General features: G+C 36.7%; 1 protein-coding gene across 1 annotated transcript in view; it reads right to left on the reverse strand.

Moving 5' to 3' along the window:
- LOC146312656 (retinoic acid receptor beta-like) overlaps positions 1 to 11615 on the reverse strand; it is a 117885-nt gene extending 106270 nt beyond the window's left edge. The window contains exon 1 of the mRNA XM_084738376.1: positions 10603 to 11615. Within this exon, the coding sequence (XP_084594502.1) occupies positions 10603 to 10759 (157 nt within the window). The 5' untranslated portion in view covers positions 10760 to 11615. The remainder of the gene's footprint in view (positions 1 to 10602) is intronic.
- Between the last annotated feature and the right edge of the window lie 1571 nt (positions 11616 to 13186).

Consider the following 13186-nt stretch of genomic DNA (forward strand, 5'->3'; position numbering starts at 1 on the left):
GAAAAATAGAGTGAGTATTAAGGGACACGTCTCAGCAGGACTTGTAAAAGTTGTCCATGCTTTGATCTTCAGTAAAGCTGAATACACTAAGCATGTCTTTTCGGGACTCTGCAGCTCATACAGGACTCTGCTGCCAGGCTCGTCCAGGAAAAGTGGAACACATCAGTCCAGTTCTCAGATCTTTGCTCCGGCTTCCTGTGTTACTGCTGCGCTCGTATCCATCCAGACCCTCTCAGCTGCTCTGGGTCACGTCTGCTTACTGTCTCCAGCATTCACTTCACACACGCCTCATACAGTATCTGGATCAAACTCACAGAAAACTGGAAGTTTACTCCTCCAGTCGAGGCTCAAAACTTCTCTGTTTGCTTGCCAGCAATTATATGACAAGACTTCACTTTAAACCCCCGTTTATCATTCATAAGCAGTATAAACAGATAATTAATGACAATCAGAGGTGAGGCTTGTACTTTACTTATGTGATTTTCTACTCAACTACATCTTTGAGTCAAATATTGTACTTTTTATTCTACTACATGTACTTTAAAGCTTTAGTCATAGCCGCTTTACAGATTTTGTTTATTAATACAAAATTATAGAAGCTACCCAGCAGTTATAATAATATAATATGTATAAATGAGTTACATCTTTACCAGCTGCAACTGATGATTGACACATTCAGTGTAAAAATAAACTGTAAATAATTGTTTTAACTTTAAAAAGTTTGTTTCTTTTCTGCCCTAAAATTTTAGGTTGACTGAATTTGAAAAGACAAGTTGAAATAATTTTGTAACAAAATTTTAAAGTCAAATGAACTTGATATTAATTTAGTTGTAATTGAGAAAATGTCTTAAGTAAGATTCGGTCACACTGATGAATGTTACAAATGCATTTTATTTCTTTTACAAGCGAACAATGCATGCTGGGAAGTCTGCTAATGTGCTGATTATGTTTCTGTAGGAAGTTAACTTAATGAGTTGACTGAACTCTGTACAGCTCATTCATTCAACATTTCACATCAAAAGACTTCGAGTTAGATGAACTCATTTTTATAAGTTCTGAAGTGTTATGAAAAGAAATACTAGAAATTTTAAGTATAATTTACTTGAATAAATAAAATTTGTAAATTTACATTAAAGGACCAGTGGGTAGGATTTAACAGCATCGCATTGCATAGTTGCAAACACCTTGTTTCACTCGTCCCTTTCAGACATGTATAGGAGGAGCTATGGTGGCCAAAAAACTTTCAGAAGATGAGAAAAGTTGTATTTAGAGCCAGTTTTTGGTTTGTCCATTCTGGGCTACTGTAGAATGGTGGCACAACAGGGCGGCTTACATGGAAGAGAAGCCACACCCTCAGCAGATATAAATCACTTTTTCAAGATAAAAAAAATACAATTCTTATTTTCACATAGGTTATTAATAACTGTATACACTAATAAACACATATTTATGAATATTTTCCTTTTCTGCCATATTCTACCAATACGTTCTCGTAAATCTCACACACTGGACCTTTAAGTTTAGAAAAGATTAGCTGAAATCACTAAATTCTTCTGTGAATTTTTAACAGCGTTGTCCTTTAAAGATGAGCAGGTTTCCATAACCTTAAACAAACTTCATAGAATCTAATCATGCGCACAACCTCATTGGATAAATACACATATTGAAACCAAGCTACAAATTGTAATTTCCTGGAAAGTGGTGTTTAAGACTTGTTGATATTTTTTGAGGGCTTTTATTATTTATCAACTTTAAATACTTTTCAAAACCTTGCAGACACACTGCTCAAGTAAAGGTTTTAAATAATTCTTCCACTGCTCATATACCTATTTACAACTGCATTTTAATGCCTTTTAAACCATTTATTAAATTAAATGTTTCATTCTGGTGTTATTTATTCTTATCTTCTACTGCAGTATGTGTTTTTATTCTTCTAATAATTCTGTTTTATTCATTTCTAACTTATCTTTATTCTCTGTATTTTTATTTGATTTAAATATTTGTTTTAAACTGTATTTTAATGCATCTTTTTGCATTGTCTCTTGTTTCTTTTACGTCTTGTCCTAATACCTTTTTATGTCTTACATAAAGCGCTTTGAACTGCCCTGTGGTCGGACGGTGCTGTACAAATGAACTCGCCTTGCATTTATGCCAAAAAATGAAGTGTTTTATTTTTATGAGGTTGAGAAAGCCTCTGAAACAGCAGTTAAACCATCACGAGACAGTAAAGTTCTCCATGGGAGCCAGATTAAAAATATATATTTTAGAGTCCAGTAGCTTTTTAAAGGCTGAGTCATTCTTCGAGAAGCGAAACATGAAAAGGTTTTTGTTTCGTGCAGCTGTGGTGGAGCAGGACATGGTATCCGATGTTTCTTAAAGGCCAGTATCATTGCAGATCCGGAGTATCAGTGTAACCCTGGTGGGACCCTAACACTGTCCTAATCATGTCGATTAAACATGCCTGGCATCAGAGAGCCCTCCTTTCATTTCACTGTTGTACACCGCTCTTTATTTCCCCCCGTCCGCCTTTCATTTCACACGCCCACTAAATTAGCTTGGTGTGCAAGCTGTGCTAATGGCCTTTCATGTCCATATCAGAGGCGCTTCAGCCTTGAAGACAAAAAGGCCCCAATTATCCCATAACACACATCAGCTGTACAGCACATATCACACTCAGTCTTTTTAAGTCACAATAGCAGCCGTGTTTATTTGCTCTTATTTGTCTGATAGCTTCTGGATTTGTTATGATGAGATAAAATAAGTGTTTCTTTACACAGCGTGGGGATGGTGTGCAGCCGCAAAGCCCATTTTATCTGTGTAAAGAAGGTCCTTGATCATTCTTAATTAACATCTAAACTGGAAGAGGAAGTGCATTAATGGTCGGCTCGTTGTCAACGCGGCTAATTAACACCCAGGAGGTTTCCATTATCCCGAACAAATAAATTAATAAAGCAACATTTCAATGACCCTGCGAGAGGCTTTCTCAAATCAAAGTCTTATTTAAACAGCGTCTTATTCAAACAGGGGCGAGGGCAGCAGGGGCGTCCCGTCCGACGCCACACAAAAGGCCAACGCGCGGCTTTACGGGGGCCGAGGACGAAGTCATGGTGAGAATAGGTGAAAAGAAAATCACCAGAATCTGCTTTTGTCCCCTTTTTAGTGCTTCATTAGTCCTGTCTTAAAGGCCACTGCGAGCGTTTCTGTTAAAGGCCACTGATTGTCTAATTACGTGGCCAATCACAACACCTCAGCGTGCTGCTCATGGAAGATGACTTCATGTGGGTTGACCCAGAGGTTTTCAATTTTCAAAGCCAAGGACCCCTGACAAGACAGGGGCCCCCTCATGTGTGTCTCTCAGAAGGATTTCATGTAGCTTGTTTTTTTTTATACATTTCTATTTAGTTATGTGGAAGAACACAAGAGAAATATAAAGATATTAGACATAATATTTAAACCATGACAGCACAGCATTCAGAATAATGTACAGAGAGCTGGTTTCTAGTATTAATAGGTGACATGTGCTTGAAAGAAAACTAGAAAGAAATTTATATTGAGTTATAGGTTGTTAGATTATGATGTCATCTATAAATTTTAGATTTAAAAATGAAAATATTGTTCACTGAACTGTGAAAATATTTTTTTTATATATATCATGATAATTTAAATGAATAAGACTTTTCATGGACCGCCTGGCAGAGAGCCACCGACACCTGGAGGTCCCAGAACCCCACTTTGAGAACCACTGGGTTAACCTGCGTACACCAAACATTATGTTAAATGCCCTGAGAGTTAACTCAGGCTTTTACTTTTACTGAATTAACTTAGTTAATAAAGAAAATCTGATCTAACAGCAGCAACAGGAACGAGCAGTGATCAATGACCATTATTATTATTATATTAAATTATTATTTTTTCTTTAAACAACCTGTGGAAAGTGTTTTCAGAGTCAATTGAAGAATTCATTGGCAAAAATAGATATCTCTGTTTTTATCTATTTCCTAAATCATGTTTTTGGTGCACTCCAATCCAACATTTTTTTATTTTCATTTTTTACTGTGCAATCAGGGGAATATCTATTAGAGCTTGACCAATATATCAGTTGGTGGATATTAGCCTATAACATCTACATACATAACATATTAGTATGGGTGTATACGTTCTTGTTAATTCATAGTAATTTCTAATTATCAAATACCGGTGAAAGTTTACTGCTTCAGTGCCCTGAAATAATTTTTGACAATAAAGTTCCTTATTTAACTGTAAAATATCCTGCCTCCATTGTATATCTGTTTATGTATGTAAAAAAATATCATCCAAAACAGCGATATCAGAATTTTTTTTTAACTTTCTCTCAGGATCAACCCCAAAATAAGTATTGGTCAGACTCTAGTATCAATATCAATTAAACTGGTGTTGTCTCAATTTTTAATTTTAATCACGACTGATATATTTTAGACAGATGATACTGGTTTATCACAGCTGTATCGGCAACTGTTATTGGTAGATATGTTGTCAGATAAGCGCTGAATTTTAAAAAATATATAGTTATTTATAATAATTTAAAATACCAGTGTGAGTTTACTGTTTAAGTGTCATTCTGGACCTTAAAGTTTATTGTTAAACTGTAAAATTTCCTGCCTCCATCATGTCTTGTGTTTGATGACCACATTTGAGGGATCACTGCAAAAAAAATGTGTTCATACACAAGTAAAGAATATTGATTTATTGGCCCTCAAGCTCCAGTATCAGGTTCTATTGATATTAAATAGGGAGTTTATCTCTTTTTTTGCAATTCGTTTCATTTTGTCAGTAAAGAAGTAAGAGTTTCTGCACCACCTCGACCTTTATGCGAGTACAACAAAAGAAAAGCAGAAAAAGCTTCATGTTGGTATCTGGTTGGTATTTTGTGAGGTGGGTGAGGGCTGCATGGAGGGACCTGGTCTTGACCTCGGTATTGTTATAATCCTGGACACGGCCGTGTTAAAGAGCGGCCGCCGCAGCAGCTTTCTAAAGTCTGTCCACACCTTTAACAAGCCGCTCTACAACTGTTCACACCTACGGAGGAGTCACAGGTCATTTACACACACTTTGCACATGAATAAATCTATGTAAGGATTGGAAAATTGATCTTTAACAGACCAAAATCAAACTCTAAATCTTATTCTCCTCTGTCTGTTTATTCCTTCATTATGTTTTAATAATTTCATTTCGTGATCTTTTATTTAAGTGTTCCTTCGAAGCATTTAAAGAAACTTAAAGTTATATTCACAAATGTTCACATGATTAAGGACATTTTTAAAGGATGTTTTGCCACAAATGTCACAGTTTCTACCTGATTACTATGGATGTAATGAACAATAAGCGATTCATAATTCAACAAGCTCTGTAAAACTTCATGAAGTAAATAAAATTATCTACAATTCTATGATGCCTGGCCGCATTTACGCTTTCACATGAGGAATTCTAAAAAGATGATATAGTTCAACACATAAAGAAATGATTAAGGAAAAACATTAAAGACCTTCTTTTTGCCGTTTGATCAAACTTTTCTGCGGGGACGGACAGGTGCACTGGAGGACTCATGTCCACCGCCGCCTGTCAAAGATCCTCAAACTGGACACAAGAGTGTGTGAGAAAATGGACAGTAATACAAAACAAGTTTACTGGCAAAAATCAAAGTTTCCTTTAGTTTGAAAATTACAAAAATGTGTCCAATTTTACTTAGAACTCTGACTGTGCATGACGTACAATTAAATCTAACTTTTATGTTAAAGAAATAACTTTCCCTTCGCTTTATATTATTTTTACGCACAAGAGTCACCAAGTTTAAAAGTGAGAAACAACACAGCTCACTTACTGTTATTATCAAATTATTATTGATTTGAAAAGCTTAAAAGATCACATGATTAATAAATGAGTGGACCATCCACAGGCAGCTATTTTGTTAATTAATCCTTCAAATAATGTGAAGATTCCAGCTACTTAACTGAAGACTATCCACCTGTCACCTGCCGAATACAGGCTCAATGTTGTCTGTGACAAGTAAAACATGTCAGCTTACCTGTTGCCGTGGCATATACCTTTTTTTATATAATAAAAGTTTTTCCTATGTGAAAAAATGGTCAGGGGTTAAGTTTGCATGTTATAGTCCATACTTCTGGCTCAGTGTTTACATTTCTAAGGTGTTCTACATGGGTTTCAAAAGGACTGAGTGCTCGGTAAAAATGTTCAGTCTCCTGCTACAGTGGCAAGTAAGGACAAAAAGTTCACTTCAGAACAAAAAGTTCACTTCAGACCGCGGTCACACACAACAATGAACTGAAGATATTTGGATTTTGGACAGTTGCTTGGACAAAAGTCATGTAAAGATGCCATCTTGCCCTCCAGGAACTTATCACGGACGTTTTTTAACTTTCTTCTGATGATTAAGAGATAAAAAACGAGTAAATAATAATCAGTATTGTTAGAATCCCGGTCATGACCCTGTTATAGAGCGGCCACTGCAGCAAATTTTTAAAGCTGAAGTCTGTCCACACCTTTAACAAGCTGCTCCACAACTCTGGGATCTTATACTGTTCTCATTAACCAACCAATATATTCATTATTATGTTTAAATAAGTTAATTATAGGAGTAATGATGGGTGTTTTTCACCATTTTCTGACATTTTAGGGATAAATCTAGAAAAGAAAAAAAAAAAACCCTGTCAAAATGTTCTACCGGGCGCCTCTTCAGCAGAGAGGAGGGGGTTAAAAGTGGCAGTTGTCACTTCTTCACTCTCCCTCCTCCGCTGACAGGAAGGCAGAGGCTCCTCGGTCTTGTGACTGAGTGCCCTTGAGCAAACAGTCGGTGAGGGATGACAGCTGCAGGCTGGTCATTATCAGATGGGGATAAATCACAGAGCAGCAGCAGCAGGGTGACAGAGAAAAACAAACAGTGACAAGTGCCTCATGGGTGCACTCAGTGGATCAAAGTCACACACATCTACACATTTTACACTGCTGGAATGTAACTACATTTACTCAAGTATTTGCACTTTGAGTATCTGCTACTTTATATTTCTACTGCACTAGATTTTGGAGGCAAATATTATCCGTTTTACTTCACTACATTTATCTACAACATCAGTTATTTTGCTGATTCAGACGATGAATAAATCAAATATAAATCAACTAATAAAACTTGACGTATCATTATAAATTCGTTGACCCCGCGGTATATAAAGTAGCTAAATTAGCTTCACTTTTACCAGCGGCAACATTACAGAGATTAACACATTAATGCATCACTAATTATAATCCAGCAATATAATTAGAGGCAGACAGATATATAGGTTGGCCAATATTATAGGTTCAATTTATCCTAGTAGTTATATTGGTCTATGTAAGTATCAGTGTATATGTTACAGCGGAAGAACATAATATACATTCTTTATTTTATTTTTTTGTTTTGTAGACAGCATTTTATGTAGATTTGATCCCTCGTCTTTATTCATGTTGTTCTATTTTAGTTTTTATTCATAGATATAATAAAAATAAAAGTGAAGGTTAACTGTTTCAGTGCTGCAATGTCATTTTTGATATATATCAGCCAATATAACATTGCAAATGGGTATTTTCATACTGTAGTGTTGCTACTTTTATACGTAAAAGGAAAAGTTCTAAGTAATTCTTCCACCATTTCATTTCCGAGTGTCTAATGACACCTGAAGCCAGACACCTGAAACCATTTTTTTTTCTTTTCTTTATCTCACGCCATGTCAAAGTATTTCAGTTGCCTTAGAAGCTCACCCTGCACCACCCTGCCTTTATCTTTGCACTTAATATGATAATTTTAATGACTTTGTCTTCATATGATGAGCATTTTTTTTTTTTTTACCAAAATGTTTATTTGGAGTCAAAATTTGCAGCTGTCCTTCAGGCTTAAAAATAAATGACCATGTAGCAATACTGCTGATTTATGTATTTGTAAAATAGCAATACTTTAAACAAAGAAAGTCTGTATCTAATATTATTTACCACATAAGGATAAAAAATGTGTGAATGCTGTAAGCTCTGATGTTAACTGTTAATAGTAATATAATACATATGATTCTGAAATTGGACATTCTGCATGGTGAGTACTTCAAATACCAAAAGTAAGATTTTGAAAGCAGGACTTGTACTTGTAACAGAGTATTTTTACACCGTGGTGCTACTACTTTTACTTAAGTTAAAGACCTGAGATCTGAGAACACAACATTTGATGACACTGGGCTGGTCGGGTATTTTAACACATTTTTCTTTAAGGAATAATCTTAATGTAAAACTACATCATATCACAAAATTACAGTTGCCCTAAAAAGTAATCACCAGTCTGCCTTTTCTTTGCTTTCATGATAATAATGGTGATGATTTTATCCTCGTGTTATTAACATTCTTTTTACCTTTATGTTAATATGGATTCAATATTTCTGTCTCTTTCTAGGAATCACACGTTATGCAGCTGCCCCTAAATGACCACGTACCAATACAACTCATCGATGTATTAATTAAACAGCAACGCTTTAAACAAAGACAGAAAAGTCTGTATCTGATCTAATTTACCAAATAAGGATTAAAAAAAACTATGGAGGCATTTCCGATGTGAAATGCATGTGAATGCTGTAAGCACTGGTACTAACTGGTAACGTAACACATATGATTCTGAAATGGAGCATTCTGCATGATGAGCATGTTTACTTTTGCTACTTTCAGTATATTTTACTTTTACTTTTGCTTAAGTAAGATTTTGAACAAACGACCTGTAACGGAGTATTTGTATACTGTGTTAATACAACTTTTGCTGAAGTTAAAGAGACTTCTTCGACCACTGCATTTTAGAGTTTCTAATGACACTGGAGTTACACTTTTAGTCAGATATTCGAATGCATCTGTCTTACAGGAATAATCGAAATTTCAATAATGTAACAAAATTACATTTTGCCTTACAAATGAATCACCACACTATCAATAATGATAAAAAAACGAGGGAGACAATTTGCATGTAAAATGTGTGTGAATGCTGTAAGCACTGATTATAATGGATAATAGTAATATAATACATATGATTCTCAAATGGGCCATTCTACATAATGAGTTCTGAATTTTACTTTTTACTTCAGTTATATTTCAACGCTAATTTTGTACTTGTAACAGAGTATTTTTACACCGCAGTATAACCACTTTTACTTAAGTTAAAGATACTTCTTCACACTCCACTGACACTGGGGGAACTAACACCATTAGTCAGATATCTGAATATATTTTTTACTTACATAAATAATCTTAATTTCACATCATGTCATAAAATTACAGTTTTCCTTATAAACTAATCACCACACTATGAAGAAGGATAGAAAACCAGGGAGACATTTCTCATGGAAAATGCGTGTGAATGCTGTAAGCACTGATGTTATTTGTTAATACTATTATTATATGAGTTCTTTTACTTATGCTACCTTCATTATTTTCTAATGGTAATACTTGTATCTTTTAACTTTTGAATGCATGACGTTTACTTGTAACTGAGTATTTTTGCACAGTGTTATTAGAACTTTTGCTGAAGTTAAAGGGACTTTTTCGAGCACTGCATTTTAAGGTAATTGATTTTTGTTTAGCAGTAATAATCTTAATTCTATCATTTTACAAACTGTTCACCAGCCTGCATTTTCTTTGTTCTTAATATAATAATTATGAGGATTTTATCTTCATATTTTTTTAGTGTCACCTTAAACATTAAGGTGAATTTTAAAGGAATTGTTCGTAAAATTCCTGGGAATGCAGCTGCCTTTAAAGCCTGCACTCAGTCTGGTGGACTAAAACTAGCAGCAGTCCATCCATCAGCCTCGGCACATTCAAAACGCGCGAGGGGTTGACATGTTTCGATAGTCAGCCTCCGCGCGCTAATCTGGTTGAAAAGTGCGCGGGGGTCATTTATCTAAATCAGTGTCAGGAGCGCAGGTCGCAGCTCGTCAGGCCGCCCCTCCTGTCATGTACGGCGGCCGGGCAGAGGAGGTGTGGAAACGCCGCCTGTGTTTACTCTCCGCATTCCTCCAGCCTGCTGCTGCTCTGCTGCTCTCTGAACTGAACCCATCTGAGACGAGCCATACATCAGCAGCAGGTCGGGGGCTGCTTCCAATCCACGCTGCTGACAATTTATGAGGGCGCACGGTAGGAGTGAAAAATGACGTTTGGGAAGTTTTCCCCTGAACCTAACATCAAAAATATAATTACTTTTTATCAGACAAGCACCAGAAAATTTGCTCATTTATCATGTCACCAAGATGTTGATAAATATTCTCTATATGTGCTTATTCCTCCTAATTTTTATGAAACGGCTGATGCGTCATGCGCCCTAGTTTCCAACAGTTTCCTACCACTTTTAAAGGAAAAATCCTAGAAAATGAAAGACTTTTCATTCTAATTCTCAGCCCTGGAGGCCCCTCATGCCAACTTGTAGTGAATGGTGTGGATCATGGACTCAGCTCATCCTCACACACCTCTCTCTCAGTGAGGTAATAACCACAACAGCAGCAGCAGCAGCAGCAATAACAACAGATGATGATGAGGAGAAGTTGGACCTACAGTGTGCGCTCCGGCGGTGCTGCCACTCTCTGTGCGCCAGTCCGCTGATGCAGGCTTTCAGAGCCTTCTCCTGCAGCATGCAGGAGGACGGGCTGGACGTGTAGAAATCCAGCATCTGCCCGGGACTCACGGCCAGCACGTCCATGCAGTCAAACATGATGAGCGTTCAACTTAACTCTTGTGCGTTATGGATAAAAATCGCCGGCATAAGCGCGCACAACTCCATCAAACTCCTCTGTTTTCTCCCCCCTCCTCCTCCTCCACCTCCTCCTCCTCCGCCTCCTCTTCTCCTTCGTCTTCTTCTTCTTCTTCTTCTTGGCACGGCAGATTTCGCTCTTCTCCTTCGTCCCGCACCGGAATCATGAATTATTTCGGACCAAAAAAACGCTCCACGGCTTCTTTTAAATGCTCGTTTGCCATTTTCTCGCTCCGTGTCCGGTCAGCGCGCTGCCGCGGACGTGTGAACGGGACTCCTCCATCATAACAACAGTAATATCCCGACGTGTTTGCTCTCAGTCAGCCCCGTCCCGGTTACCGACAGCAGAGAACGCAGCGGCAGAGCCCGCCTGAACCGGAGGATCTCGCTTTCCTCTTATCAAAAATAACACGGACGGCGTTTAAAAGCACACGTTCTCCTCTCCGATGACGAATGGGTTCTCCGTCCCCCCGTGCAGCTCATTTCCAACTAGTTTTGCCACAGAGAATGAAAGATTGAATTGCCTAATATATGCGAGTGAACTTTGTATGAACCCTTCCGAGGCTGCTGACCTTCAAATGACCCAGGCAGGCTGACATCACTGCAGCTCCGCAGCGCGGAACAAGGCGGAGAGAAGAAACGCAGGGGGAGAAATAATAAAGATCTTTTTTTTTGTCTCTCTTGGATAGAACAAAATACACGACGGTCCCCAAAATTTGAGACCAGCTTTTTTATTCTAAGCTGAAGAAGTATCAGTAAAGCTCTGAGTCTGTGCGCTCTGGGGCAGTTTTTACGCACAGTGAAAGGAAAATGCCCCATTCCGACAGAGATAAATGACCATAACAGCACAAATAGTTCTGATTTATGGATTTAGAAAATAGAAAATACTTTTTAAAAAGAAGTCTGTATCTAATCTAATTCTCCACATTTCTGTCGACAAACTGCAGCAGCGTCAAATAAATGACATGTTTGTATCTGGTCAAGCATGAAGTGTCTTTTTTAAAAAAAAGTAAACTCCATTATTTAATGTTTTACTGATAAAAAAGAAAAGACATTTATGGAGCTTTCTGTTTGGCTTTTGCTCTTCATCGAAATGACACAAAGTGTTGAGGAAAATGGCAAGATTGAGATTTACAATATTTTTACAAGATTTAGACTCAGCTGAACTTTATTTTCTCATTTTTGCCTGGTTTAGTTTTCTGGTACAATAATGAAAATGGTCAGATTTGGATCATTATATCACACCATACCATACAGCTTACAACAAAAACATGTTAACTGCTTATTATATGTTATATTCACTTGAATTAGTATTATATATACAACATAAATATATTGAGGGAGTGATTTATAAAATAGCAATACTTTATTTACAGGGAAGAAAGAAAGAAAAGCTTGTATATGATCTAATTTGTCACATTTCTGTTGCCAAACTGCAGCAGTGACTGATGACTCACGTGTTATTATCTGGTCGTTTACAAGGATTTTATTATATTTGGACTGAACTGTACTTGTTGTGATATTTGTGCTTGTTGTAATGAAAAATGATACAAGATCTGATTTAGATCAACGTATCACACCACACCAAACAAAAAGCTAGGGAGGCAGTTCCCTTCTGAAATGTGCACGGATGCTGAAGAATTAATAAACTATCAATAATTTACTCACAGTAGAGAAAAAGAGAAAAAAGAAAGAAACACAGAATTTGTCACATTTCTGTTAACAAACTGCAGCAGTGTCAGACGACATGTTATTATCTGGTCATTGGGATCAATCATCGGGTCGGTTAAGAGTCATTTTAAAGAAAAAAAATTTTTTCTGAATGTTTCACAGATGGAAACTTTATTTGGACAGTTTTGGAGCGTCCTGTGCAGCTTATTGAAATGAAACAAAGTGTTGATAAAAATGGCAAAATTTAGAAGATTTGTCAAGGTTTGGACTGAGGCGAGCTTCATTTGGCTGTTTATTACAATAATTAAATATATATAAGATTAAAAAAAATGTAAGATTTGGATCAGTCTGTCACATAATACCAAACAAAATATAGAAAATAAGTTTCTGTATATTCTGTATCTAGATTCTTGTTGAAAAAGAGGCATATCTCACATGAAATTTATGTGAATGCTGTGAGCACTTATGACTGATGACTTTCTAACAATATGAAAACTAATTGGCTGAGTTATGAGAGTCAGTGGGAGTTTTGAGTTCCTCGTGAGCAAAAAGAAGACACATAATAAGAATATAAATCATGCAAGGCAACATGGGATTGCTGCAGTCACGCAAATTTTGCATCTTTGAGGTTAGAGCTTCTATTTTTTGAAGGTGGAGAGAAGAAACTGAGAGGAGGAAAAAATAAAGATCCTAAAGAACAACATACAAAGTTTTTTG

This window comes from Lutjanus erythropterus, chromosome 16, assembly GCF_056507025.1.
Source record: "Lutjanus erythropterus isolate fLutEry1 chromosome 16, fLutEry1.hap2, whole genome shotgun sequence".
Taxonomy (NCBI): domain Eukaryota; kingdom Metazoa; phylum Chordata; class Actinopteri; order Lutjaniformes; family Lutjanidae; genus Lutjanus; species Lutjanus erythropterus.